Below are 14,110 nucleotides of genomic sequence, written 5' to 3'. Positions count from 1 at the left end.
TCAGCATAAACTTTGGAAGGAGACCACGGGAGGGAGAGAAGTAATATTAGCCAGTCTGTCATGGCAATGGGCAAGGAGTTTTGTTTAGATGTGCAGGGTACCATCTGAAGGGCCAGAATCACAGTGAGGGGACTGCATTCTAGGTCATGCATGGTAAGGATGCAGTAGAAAGACTGTTTAGATCACTTAGCACAGGGCCTGGCTATGTGTGATCTCCTGCAAGGAGACCCTCAATCTTGTCCTAACACAATTGCAAAAAGACTCCTGTCTGTTCAGAATGGTCACTTGTGTCTTCCCTCTGTTTCATTTGTGTTTAAGTTTTTTATTTTGGCTGCACTGGATCTTCATTGCAGTGTGTGGGCTCTTCACTGCAGTACAGAGGTTGCGGCATATGGACTTAGTTGTCCCAAGGCATGTGAGATCTTAGTTCCCCGACTGGGGATCGAACCCACATCCACTGCACTGGCAGGCAGATTCTTAACCACTGGACCACCAGGGAAGCCCCACCCTCTGTTTCATATAGAGCCAAAACCTAAGTCCTTCCTACAACTTTCAAAGCAGCGCTTGCTCTGCCCACCGCAGAAACCACACACATGCCTCATGTCTTACTCCTCTCTGCCTGGTCTTCTTCCAAAGCCACCTGGTTCCTCTGCGCTCACTGTTCCTTCTGTTTGAAATGCTCCTCCCCTCAAATACCTGTCTTCTCACTCCCCAGCTTCATCAAGAGGCACTGACATGTCATCTTCTCTCTGAGACCTCCCCTGGCCATCTCTCTTTTCTGCTTTACTCTATTCTCCTTGGTACACATCACACTCTGAGAAACTACAGAATGGACTTACTTATTTTGTTATTGCCTCTCTCTCCATTCTCACCACCACTAAGACACATCTCCCATCAAGATAGGAATTTTCATCTGCTTTTGTGGGAGTCGGGATACTAAGATATAGAAGACAGTATCTTATTTATTTTTTGGCCATGCCACGTGACATGTGGGATCTTCGTTCTGTGACCAAGGACCAAACCCATGTCCCCTGCATTGGAAGTGCAGAGTCTTAACCGTTGGACCACCAGGGAAGTTCCTCATCTGCTTTTTCAGTGCTGTATCTCCAGTACCTAGAATAGTTCACTAAGCATCCAGTAAGTATTTGTTGAATAAATGAATAAAACAGAAGCAGCTCTAAACATTTTCTAGTAACAAATGACCATCTCCTTTTCTGAAAATCAATTTGGATTAGATAAACATGGTGTTTTAAGACCATTTCTTCTTGGCATGAATCATTCTCACTCACGTGACATTTGCAAAACTTCACTTAGATATGGGCTCTGCAACTCTCTGTGACAGAAAACATACATTACAGAAGAACGGGGAAAGCTGAAACACACTGGTGTTATGAGCACTGAAGAACTGATGCTTTTGAACTGTGGAGCTGGGGAAGACTCTTGAGAGTCTCTTGGACTGCAAGGAGATCAAACCAGTCACTCCTAAAGGAAATCAACTCTGAATATTCATTGGAAGGACTGATGCTGAGGCTGAAGCCCCAGTACTTTGGCCACCTATTGCAAAGAGCCAAGTCAGTGGAAAAGACTCTGATGCTGGGGAACATTGAAGGCAGGAGGAGAAGGGGGTGACAGAGGATGAGATGGTTGCATGGCATCACCAACTCAATGGATGTGAGTTTGAGCAAACCTTGGGAGATAGTGAAGGACAGAGAAGCCTGGTGGGCTTCAGTCCATGGGGTCGCAAAGGGTCGGACAAGACTGAGCAACGGAAAAACAGCAACTGGTATTATAACTTCATCCACACCTGCTATTTAGAAACACATGACCAAATGGTAACCTCGATCTACTCTTAGGGATTAGCTGGCCTTACTAGTCTAGATGGTAGCCGTTGGTCTCTAAAGTAGTCTGGAACTGGAGCAGTTTCCTTTTGGGGAAGAAATCATGGCCAGAGATCTCACCAATAACACTGCTTTTCTAGTGAAATCACATAATTTCACGGAAAATTAGCACTGACACCTGAAAAGTTGTGGTTATCCTACCACTGTGTATCATCTCTTAAGTCTCCTTAAAGAAGGAAATTTTCAATTTATCATGCTGTAGAGGAAATGGAATGCCTCTAAGAGTTGCCATTGCAGGGACGGAAAACTTTTCTCCCTTCCCTTCCAGGTTCTTTGCCTGGCCTCCTAATTAAATTGATTAAGGCAGATTAACAAGAAAAGACCAAATTTAATTTCGTACTGGAGCTCATAAAACATGAGACTCGAAGAACTGACCCACGCAGGCAGCCTTTCCACCTTTCAGACAAAGAAACAATAAGTTTGTGAAAAATTAACAAGACTAAGTGGCTGGGGCTTGGGGTAGTAAATCGGTGAAGAACTTACAAGTTTTGTTTAGACAGCCATCTTGGCCCTGAATTCTCCATCTCTGGGGATAAGGATGTCTTCTACCCTCCAGGTGCAGAGAGGGTACCCTTCAAGTGCACAACTTATTTCCTGATTTCAGGGAGACAGAGGAGGGTCAGAGTGTCTTTCTTGTACTAGCTGTTTCTTATGTAACTTAAATTCAAAATAGTCAATATGTTGAAGTGGGATAATTTAGGGTGGCAAATCCTGACCCCAATTATCATCTCTAAAAGCATTTAAAGATGACGTGTTAGTTTTTTGGAAATCTTGGCCGTTGCTTTAAATGAATTGAAATTCTAATTTACTATTTCCCAAATGCAATCTTAGTGATAATAGAATGTTTCAGAGTTGGGGTTTTGTTTTATTTTTTCACCTTTGAGGGAACATTTCCACCAGACTCCCATGGATCCGGGCAGGATGTTCCCACCCCTGAGAGCACAGTCAACCTTAGGGGTCACCAAGGGATGAAGAAGCAGTGTTCCTGTGGGCTGTGACCTTCATTCCCTATATCGCAAGGACTGGAGGAGAGAGAGATGTCCAATCCTGCAGCCCCAGACAGCTGCCAGAGGGGAGCCCTGAGTGTGCAGTGTCTAGTACATGACACATGTTTGTTAATTGACTGATAATTCATGGTGTGACAGCCTTATAACTCGGCTATCCTATTCAGTTAGAAATTAACTGAGTAATCAAAGTCATTAAAAGGAGAAGGGGGAGGAAAAAAACCACTATGGTATCAGCCAGATGGTGGGGAAATCAAACATGTGAAAGGAAAATGGCTCGTCTTTGAGTAAGACCCTGGCAGAAAAACCTCAGTCCTATGCCTGGTTATAGTCTAAATCCCAGCTTGAGCAAGGCGTGTTGGGTTTTCCTATATCTGCTTACTCTAATCTTGTGAGCAGGGGCAGTGTTGGTCAGATAGACAGACAGACAGCAGTGTTGGGGTGGGAACTGAAATGGCCCCAGCTGAGTTTGGGCTCTTGGGGGGACACACAAGTAACTGGGCAAAGAAAGAAGGAAGCGCGCAGGCATGATCCTAACCTCTGCGAGGCTGTGGGCAACAGCATGAATGAAAGTCCACACACCACGTGTCTAAACAGTTCAGAGTTGTAAGCTAAACTATTCAATCAAACATATTCTATCCTTCTCCCTTGACAAATAAGGTCCTGGAAGCAAGATGCAAATTAGAATACTCTTTTAAAAAAAAATAATATTCTCTCATAATTAAAAAAATTTATTTATTTGGCTGTGCCTGGTCTTAGCTGCAGCGTGTTGGATCTAGTTCCCTGACCAGGAATTGAACCCAGGCTCCCCGCATTGGGAGTGTGGAGTCTTAGCCACTGGACAACCAGGGAAGTCCCAAATTTAGAATTCTCGAGCTCTGGAAATTCTGCACCTGAATGTGGCAAAGGGAGGCATGCCAACCCCTGTCTCTTCGCTTCTCTTCGCTTCTCTTCCCGTGACTGGTTCCATCCACACTGTAAAGGGCTTCAAGCAAGCACATGTGAACACTCTGCCATGTATCCAACCTCTGACCATGCCTGCCAAACAGCTGTTTTTTTCCTTGGCCACTCTCAGGCCTCGGAGCTGTATAGTACCTGCCACAAAACCCACCCCTGGGGAGATGGACCCTGGGGAGACACTCATGCCAGCTCAGGAAGAGTGCTCAGGGCTGTATGCAGAGAAAATTCTTGAGTCCCAAGAGTACCGTCTTCAAGGCAAGTAGATGGGGAAACAATGGAAAGTGACAGACTTTATTTTCTTGGGCTCCAAAATCACTGCATGAAATTAAAAGACGCTTGTTCCTTGGAAGGAAAGCTATGACAAACCTAGATAGCATATTAAAAAGCAGAGACATCACTTTGCCAACAAAGATCTGTATAGTCAAAGCTATGCTTTTTCCAGCAGTCATGTACAGATGTGAGAGTTGGACCATAAAGAAAGCTGAGCACCGAAGAATTGATGCTTTTGAACTGTAGAGTTGGAGAAGATTCTTCAGAGTCCCTTGGACTGCAAGGAGATCAAACCAGTCAATCCTAAAGGAAATTAGCCTTGAATATTCATTGGAAGGACTGATGCTGAAGCTCCAATACTTGGGCTACCTGATGCAAAGAGCCAGCTCATTAGAAAAGATCCTGAAGCTAGGAAAGATTGGAGGCAGGAAGAGAAGGGCCTGAGGCAGAGGATGAGATGGTTGGATGGCATCATCAACTCAATGGAAATGAGTTTGAGCAAACTCTGGGAGATAGTGAAGGACAGGAAAGCCTGGCATGCTGCAGCCCATGGGGTTGCAGAGTCGGACACGACTTAGTGACTGAACAACAGCAAGAGTATAGTCTAGAATGCAGTCAAGGACTCTAGACGGACCCATTCCACTGACATCAAGGATTCCTCCCCTTATGGGGGAGCGGTATCAACAGGAGAGAGAGCAGGACCCTCTGAATATGGCGCCCATAGCAGGAACCCCCTTATTGGAGTCTAAGGGCCAAACTGGAAACATGTGAACCCTGTTCTTGTCATCACTCACACCTATTCTTGTCCCATACACCCCTCTCTCCATGTCCCCAGCAGCCACGCCAAGAAGAGAAACTCTTCTTGGGTATCTTTTGTTCCATAAGCCATAAATAGCTATCAGTGGCCCCATATTTCTTTTAGAGACGGGGGAAGAGAAGCAAAAATGTCCCAAGTTCACACTGAGTGGTTTCCCTCCGTGTGTCTTAGCATCACTGAGGGGTTGGCAGAGACTCAGGCTGGGTTTCCATGCTCTGACTCTGAAATGACCAAGTCTACTTCACGGATAACTCCTGAATCCAGAGCGAAATCATAGACCATCCTCTTAACGACTACAGCGTGTTTTGGGAGCTTGCAGGCTTGAAGTATTAGCTCCAGCAAAGGGCTGTTGGTTTTAAGATACCCCAGCAACACTGATTTTAAGAATTTGAAATGTGGTCTCACTATGATGCACCTTTAAAATATTTAACAATTTGAAAAAGGAAACCGAGCTTGAATTTTTCTTTCAAGCACTAAGGATATACAGTGTTTCACTTCTATCTGAAATTCACCATCTCCTCACACAAAGAAGGTTCTCATGGTAAAAGCAATGGCATTTTCTCCACAATTTTCAAATAAAAGATAAAGAGAAAACAGCATTGCAGCCTCTTTGTCAGCTTGAACCATAAAGGAATAATAGTTTTGCCAGTGGGGAGCTCTGGTTTTAAGCTCAGAATACAAAAGTAGGCTGACAATTTTTACAAAGGAATATTCCCCGAGGCTCGTGGGAAGTGAAGTTTCTAGAAAATTATATCATTTGATTATTTGGGGGTGTATGATGGCGAGGAGCAAGCTGGTGGGGCCAGTCCTCAGTGAAATTCTAATAGAAGAAATGGAATTTCACTTTTCCGGTTCACTCCCGCCCCCAACCCCACTCTACCAACCCAAACCCAGCCTTTGGGAAAGGAATGGGGCCAACATTTGCATGTTAGCACCTCAGCTCTGGAACGTTCTCCCCACACAGTCCAGCCTCCCTTTGCTAACTTTTCCTACAGCTACTTCCAAAGAACCTTCTAGAAGCTGCCCACCTTCTCAGGTATAGCCACCCACACCTCCCTTTACTATAACGCTCACTGTGATAGGTTTAGAACAGTTTTATCTGAGTTCCCTGCCCAATTATACTCTGTTAGAGCAGAAACCACCATATGCCTTTTCTTTAATGTTGAAAGCTCCACCACTATTCCCACGCTTGGCCCATCAATAAGTCTCACTGAATAAAGGATTGAGTGAATTAATGAATGGGAATTTAAGCCACTATGTTGCTGCTCTTGGGACATCTGAATTAACTGTCATTGAAGGCAAAAGCACTTATTCCTCTTCAAGGAGTCACCAATCTAATGCGACAGCATGTGGAAGAACCAGGCACTATAATACACTCTCCAGGGTAGCCTGACTGATGGAGTCAGGGGGTTTCGGTGTGTGGTAGAGCGCAGTACAGAGAAGGAACTGGCCCCCACTCCAGTGTTCTTGCCTGGAGAATCCTAGGGACAGGGGAGCCTGGTAGGCTGCAGTCCTTGGGGTCGCTAGGAGTTGGACACGACTGAGCGACTTCACTTTCACTTTTCACTTTCATGCATTGGAAAAGGAAACGGCAACCCACTCCAGTGCTCTTGCCTGGAGAATCCTAGGGACAGGGGAGCCTGGTGGGCTGCCGTCTATGGGGTCGCACAGAGTCGGACACGACTGAAGCGACTTAGCAGCAGCAGAGTGCAGTAAGGGATGATGGTTAAGATTTGCAAGACAAAAAGAATACATAAACACCGGAGGAATAGCGACCAATTAGTAAGTATTTCTCTGTGACAAGTCTAAGATCAAGTGTTAATCTTGAATCATCTATCGTATCCACATTTTACAGTCAAGGAAGTGGAGACTGGGAGGTTAAAACTGACTTTTGGGACTTCTCTGGTGGTCCCGTGGTTAAGACTCTGAACTTCCCCTGCAGGGGGTGCAGGTTTGGTCCCTGATCAGGGAACTAAGATCCCACATGCAGCACAGAGTGACCAAATAAATAAAATGTAAAATGAAACTACTTTCATATAACAAAAGGGAGATTCAGAGTGTGAAACCAAATTGTTTAAATCAAAGTCAGAAAACCATTTCAGCAAGTCTGCTTTTACCTAGCAACCTGTCATGACGACCTGGGATCATATGGGATGCATCTGTAGCTGTGGCTCTCCATGGTGCCCCTGACTCTGCCCTCCTTGCCACGTGCTTCTGCCCCCCTGTGCCACCCACCCCTCTGGGGGGCTGCCTTCCTCCATCCTCAGGGGAGAGGGCCTGAGTTTTCATGCACCACTGAATATGATGTGCCCCTGTCCTGCAGAGAGCTCCAGGCCATAGTCACACCATTTAAAAGTAGATTAGGCTACCAATGAGTAATAAATGAGAGGAAAATAATAATAGTGGATTAAACAAAATAAATACCTGTTATTCTCTCCTGTAAAAACCTACAAGTTGAAGTCCAGGGCTGGTCTGGTGACTCCCAGTATCTGATATCCAAGATTCCTCCTTTCCTATTTTTCCATAACACATGGCTTCCATTTCTAAGGCCACATTGCCCAAAATGGTGCTCCAGCCATTGCATACATATTTCAGCTACAGGAAGGACAACAGGGAAAGAAAGTGCAGGCCCCTCATGCTGCACACTTCAAGGAAACTTTTCTAGCCCCACATTCCAGCCTCCCTCAACCAACGTAGTCTTTGTTCAAGGCAGCCACGTGCCTAGGTAAGAATCTTGAGTTCTGCTACCAACAAGGAGAACAGACACTGTCCACCTCAACATGTTAGACACGGCTGCCTTTGTGCGGGGACACCTCTGGGCAGCTGTGGTCAGGTGGGAGCCGGAGGAGGGGAAGGAGAAAGCTTTCTGCCCTTTCACAAGGGGGCTAGATGACAACTATTTCTCGTATGTGGCCTGTGAATTACAGAGAAATGTGTTCTCTTGAAGTCACACCATCGCAGTGGTTGCGGTGTAGCCTGATTCCACCACTGTGCTTTTAAGGTGCCCAGCAACTCAGCCTCTCTTCACGCAAAGTGGAACATCTCCTAGTTTTTGTAAGACTGGCTCAGTTCTACCCTGCAACAAGTCTTCTCACTCAGAGCCATAACCCAGGCGCTACCACCCGTTGTCGGAGAATCAGGCTCATGATTACAAATTTGAAGTATGTTTTTTCAGAAGAATGCAAATGAGATGGTGGGAAAGGCTTTCTTTAGTTTGCACCTAAACCCTCTTCCTTGTCCCTTACAATCAGGAAATAGTTGTCCCAGAACGTTGTTTGTTCTTTCTCTTGCAGGTTCCTGTGGCTGTCTTGTCATGATATTGTTTGCTTCTGAAGTGAAAATCCACCACCTCTCAGAAAAAATTGCAAATTATAAGGAAGGGACTTACGCCTACAAAACACAAAGTGAAAAATATACCACCTCCTTCTGGGTGGTTTTCATTTGCTTTTTTGTTCATTTTCTGAATGGGCTTCTAATACGACTTGCTGGATTTCAGTTCCCTTTTGCGAAATCTAAAGACACGGAAACAACTAATGTAGCCTCAGACCTAATGTACTGATAGGCAAACATGTCTGTCATGCTCACAGTGAGAGAGCGGGCCAGCTCTGGTCACTTGGCTGTGGTTAATTTTGCTCAACCTTTTAGATGCACAGATTAAAGCACCAAAGCCTATGTGATAATATATACAAACCGGGTGCTAAGGACACAGGCCAGAAATGAAGAGGAGCTGAAGAAAGGCTTCAGAAGGTTGTTTAACCTGGTGGGAAATTGCTTCCCCTGGCTAGTTGCGACAGTTGGCTAGAATGAACAAACCATCACTCCACATCCATACCAGAGTGCAAAATGCCTGCTCTGTCAGGAAGAAATCAAGAGGCATGAGGAATTTTAAAACAAACAAATACTATTTCTGATAATATCCACACATTTGTTGCCACAGATACCAGAAGACGGAGTTGGAATCGCTTTCCTAAAATGATACTGCATTAATTGAGCAATGCTAAGTATAACGGGCACTTTTTAAAAAGTCATTCAAAGCACTGTCTTATTTTCATGCCTGTTAGTCAAAATGTGTAAAAGTCTAAAAGGGAAAAAGAAGAAACACAGTACTTTCAACAGACATAATTGCTGGGACCATTGGGGAATCATGAAAAATTATTCTTCCTAGTAAATTCATTGCAAAATGGCTCATTGGAGCTGTTGCTTCCAACTTTTTAGTGTCTTAAGCCCTAAGTCCCACTTAATGAAAATCATATTACGTTCGGAATTATGACGGGGTCACTGTCATCTCGGGCTGTGGTCTGTCACAAAGCATGACCCAAGCTGACTTTTTTCCCTCAGTTACCCATGAAGTTGGTCTGTTGCTGACCAGAGGCCACGGCTGAACCTAGAACTGACCGTTCGCCTGTCTCCCGACGGCTGCCCTGGAGAAGGCCCTCAGGAAGAAGCAGGGGATGGTGGAGGGCAGACCACCCGGCCCTCAGCCACAACTGCTCAGGACTCAGCCCCCATACAAGACGCTCTGAAAGGGCTCATTCTAAAACATCCTTTTTTTCGGGGGGAACAATTTACAAGAAACAATGACTGACTGTATACTTGCTCTGATGGTGACCCACAGCCCACAGGCTAACGTCAGAACACTCACTTCGTGTCCACATGTTAGTCTCTCTGCCATCATTCAGGAAAGATAACCTGGAGAGTTTCTAGAAGACCACGAGTCCATCTAGTGAGAAAGAGGCTACTTATTTCTGTAATGGGCCGGGGGCACCCAGTTCTGGAAGTCTTCAGGAAACACTTACATCCCGAAGCATCTCGTGGTCCCATCTGCTCCTTCAAAGCAGCTGCCCCAGGGGTGGGCAGGACAGCTCAAGGGACTCCACAGACCAGGGCAACTGGCCTGAGATCCCGAGAGGCCCCACAGTCCGGTCTGATCCTTTCTCTGTGCTTGCTTTTGAAACATGTCTGACACCAAGCTTTCTTCTTTAGGAAACACCTCCCTGGTTGTTCTCTGTTCCATAAGCAGAGAAAACTCAGAGCAGCAGCTGAAGATCCAGGGACAGCCTTCACAGGCAAACGGATGCTCTTCCCTGATGAGAACGATCACTCCCTGAGGAGGGGAGGCAGGGCTGCCGGTCCCTGCAGAGTGGGTTGCATCCCAAAACACAACAAGATACCAACCAGGCCCTCAGAGGACACCCGGTAAGCTGGCTGCCTCTCTTCTCTCAGAAGAAACCTCTGTGCCATGGGGCCGGTGAGGAAGGCTTTCCAAGGCGGCTGTGGCCGGGTCGATCTCTGAACGGCCCTCTGGGCGGATCAGAGCCCAGGGATGACAGTCCTCAGGCTGCGTCTGACCTCCCGCCCCCGGGGACAGCCTCGGTCTCAAACTCACGGGGATGCGGGGCCCCCCGCTGGCCCCGGGGCAGCAAACAGGGGCACAGCAGGGCGCCCCTTTCCCGGTGTCCACACGCACCATCGGCATCCGTGCCCATTACCCTGTAGGAAGCAAGGAGCGGAAAGCCGGTGCTCCGGGGCAGAGCCGGCAGGGACGTTCGCAATAAGCTCCCTGGAGCAGCGGGAGGCTGCAGAAGCGAACTCAGGCGTACGGGGCCGGGGCGGAGGCGGCGGCGGAGGGCGCCTTCCCTCCGCGCACGCGGTGCCCATTACAAAGGGCCTCTGCTCTGGAGGCTCCTCCAGAGCAGCGGCGGTCACAGCCCTTGACACGCCCTCACTGCCTGTGCAAAATGAGGACGGTGCCCGCACACGCGGAAGGGCCCCGCCTGACCGCATCCTTGCCGCCGGAGGCTGCATAGACTCGCGCTGCCACGCAGGCGCCCCCTTCGCCCTGCTCACGTGTTGCCCCCTCCCCACACCGGCCCTCTGTAGCGGATGATGTTTGGCATTCCCCATCAGCTTCCTCTCGGGCACACAGCAAAGCCACTCCTTTGCAGCTGGGGCCACGGGAGTGAGTCTGTGTCGATGGGATGGATGTAGGCTGAAGTGACCTGAGCTACTCTCGGGCTTGGCCCTGAAGATCTCTACTTGCGATCCTCCACCTCTGCCCTCCCTGGCACTACAGCCTGGGAAGTCAGGGGATCCAGGAGGTGAGGTAACGAGACAGAGGCCGGCTTTGTGACCTGCCTCAGAGTGTGACAGAGTGGTAAATAAACTTTCTGAAAAGCCGCTGAGTTGGGGTAGTTATTTTTTAGTACCCAAGCCTAGCCAACAAAGCCGTGCTCTCCAGGAAAGCTCTGCTTCAGGCCAAGGAGACCCTCTCTAAGCCCCTTGAGATACAGCCTCAGGCCAGGGGCACCCTCCACCACACCCACTGAGTGTCTGTCTGTACCATTGACTTTCTTGAAGCCCCAGCCCTCTAGCCATATTACTCATCCCCTTATCCCAAAAATGAAGACCAGAGAGTGAATTTTCTGCATAAATATCTCAAGAGTAAATGAATACTATAACTTACGCTGGTATCCTTCAGCATGCTTTCCAAATGCTGGTTAGTAAATCCCTTTTCATTCATTCAAATCTTTCATCTACAGTGGATCTAGCTGTGTGTAAGGCATTGAAGATGGGGGAGGAAATGTACAGTCAGAAAAATGTTTTTTTCATTTTTTAACAAACATTTTTTTCTTGATCTTTGGCTGAGAGCCAAGAAAAATATCTTTCAATTGCCTTGGAAAAAAGTGAAAGTGTTAGTCGCTCAGTCGTGTCTTAACTCTTTGCAACCCCATGGACTGTAGCCCGCCAGGCTCCTCTGTCCATGGAACTCTCCAGGCAAGAATACTGGAGAGTGTTGCCATTCCCTTCTCCAGGGGATCTTACCAACCCAGGGATCAAACCCAGGTTTCCTACATTACAGGCAGATTCGTTACCATCTGAGCCATTAGGGAAGTCCTTTCAATATCCTTATTTCTTTTTAAAGCCTCAATTTATTATTAAAGGCAGAGCTTATTTGCAGTAAAAACTCCAGCTAAGCAGTTGAGACTCCTTAACTACATAAATTCTGCACCCCCCAATCAACAATTATCCTAGAGTTCCGATTTTCACAAGATGTTGTAAGAACTCTACACTTAATAAGACCAAGTAAAGGGTTTTTTTTTAATGTATCTGAAAGAGTCAGGCGAGAGAGGTGGGGAGCCTTCCACAACCACCCAGGTTTGTGGTGTCAGCGGGGTGACACCCAGCTGCCTCAGGCGGCCACTGTGACTTCCAGAGCCCCACTTGCCCTCACTTCCCCCTTCTGAGGCGTCATGGCATTTAGAGGAGGAACCTTCCACAGTTCTGGGACACGTCCTAAGCCCAGTCTTGGGGCCTTGAGTGGTGTCCTTCCCGCAAGGCTGCTGACAAGAGCCTCATTCTCTGCTGTCAACTAGGGCTTCACCTGGACGGCAATGACGATGACCCCTGGGCACTGCCTCAGTTTCCCCAGTGTTCTCTGGTGCTGGAAAAAGGTGACCCTCACTCCAGCAGAGATTTTAGGTATAATCTAGTGTACCTCCTCTCCTTTTCCTGCCCCTCCTGGCCCTAGGGATTTTTTAGCAAGGTTGGAGAAAAAGGGGTTTCCCTGGTGGCTCAGATGGTAAAGAATCTGCCTGCAATGCAGGGGACCTGGGTTCGATCCCTGGGTTGGGAGACTCCCCTGGAGAAGTGCATTGCAACCCACTCCAGTATTCTTGCCTGGAGAATCCCATGGGCAGAGGAGCCTGGTGGGCTACAGTTCATGGGGTCACAAAGTGGCGGACATGACTGAACGAATCACACTATCACTTTTTGGAGAAAAAAGCAAGCTTCTTCTGCAAGAATGTATCTGACTCTGTTTCACTCCTAAGTTAGTGACCATTGAACTCAATATCACTTTTTACGTTCACCACAGTCACCCCCCTTCTGTCCAAATTGCATATGTAGCTATACCTGGACTGCGCAGAGGTGTTGGAGTACAGAAGCGGGAGTGGAACAGGCATGGAGGAGCAGAAAAGCAAATAGAACCAGTGAAACATCGCCCCACCCTGCAAACACACATTAACATCAAGCTGGCAACAAGGACATGCTATATAGCACCGGAAACTATGCACAATAGTTTGTAACAACCTATACTGGAAAAGAATCTGTAAAAGAGTATGTATACATACATACATATGTGTATATATACACACACACACATATATATATAATGTACAACTGAATCCTTGTGCTGCACGCCTGAAACCAATACAACACTGAGATCAATGACAAAGAAATGTTGACACTGGGAACTCTGTTTCACTTTTTTTTTTCAGTTTTTAGCAAATTTCACAGCCGCCCTTCCACCCGCACAAATACGCTATTTCCTTCTTTAAAATTCATAAATATACAAAAACATAAAATATATTTATGCCATATCCATTAATCCTCTATTCCTCACCTCAAAAGAAAGAAAACGTCCTATTTTACTTCGTATATTTGTCAGGAAACATTTAACTTAGAAATAAAGACCCACTTAAAACATCTTAAGCAAGAAAGGAGTGAGAGAGAGAATGCATGGGAGAGGGATTCACTCGAAAGACACACGGCGTCTTCATCTCCCGGGTACAGCAGGGTGCCGTGTGCGCTCAGCCCATGGACAGGCAAGTCTGTCGGCAAGTCCAGTGAGAGCAAGGTTGCCCTTCCCTTCCTTTCTCGTCTCTCCTACCCCTCCTCTGAGTGTGTGGATCTAAGGCCACGTGCCTCTAGCCCCTGTTTTCTCCCTAAGCCTTTAATTCACTTTCCTCTCTCTCTGCCCACCAGCTTTCTTTGTTTTTTCAAAGCATGAGAGGAGAAACTCCATCTCTACATTGTCTACAGGATCTACACTATCCCCTAAGATCCAGGACCATTGAGTGAGAGGCAGTGGGGGAGGGAGGGGGGAGGGAGTGGGAGAGAGAGAATGACCATCAGAATGAAGCAGCCGGCCTCTGGACCAGATGCCCTTGGGCAGGTGCCCACCCTTGTCCCACAGAAGCAAAGAGGGATGAGTCACAGCTACAGGGAGGGGCTGGGGGCAGAGAGAGAGAGAGAGTGTGCGTGTGTGTGTGCGTGTGCACACATGCGCGTGCTTGCGTGTGCCTCTGCGTGTGCTCATCCCAGAAGAGGATGTCAGTTTGGCAAGTTCCCCAAAACTACCCTTCATGGTTGGTTATGTGAGT

General features: G+C 47.2%; 1 protein-coding gene across 2 annotated transcripts in view; it reads left to right on the top strand.

Annotated features, from left to right (window-relative positions):
* The window catches only part of CLRN1 (clarin 1), a 44,715-nt gene extending 36,154 nt beyond the window's left edge, over positions 1 to 8,561 (top strand). The window contains exon 3 of one of the 2 annotated variants that reach the window (XM_043874678.1): positions 8,243 to 8,561. In XM_043874678.1, coding sequence (XP_043730613.1) covers positions 8,243 to 8,508 — 266 coding nt within the window. In that variant the 3' untranslated portion in view covers positions 8,509 to 8,561. The remainder of the gene's footprint in view (positions 1 to 8,242) is intronic. The other variant, XM_043874679.1, reaches the window with a different exon arrangement.
* Positions 8,562 to 14,110: the final 5,549 nt, after the last annotated feature.

Source organism: Cervus elaphus, chromosome 19 (assembly GCF_910594005.1).
Source record: "Cervus elaphus chromosome 19, mCerEla1.1, whole genome shotgun sequence".
In the NCBI taxonomy this organism is placed as follows: Eukaryota; Metazoa; Chordata; class Mammalia; order Artiodactyla; family Cervidae; genus Cervus; species Cervus elaphus.
Note: the sequence above shows the minus strand (reverse complement) of the source record. Positions and strands in the feature narration are given on the sequence as shown.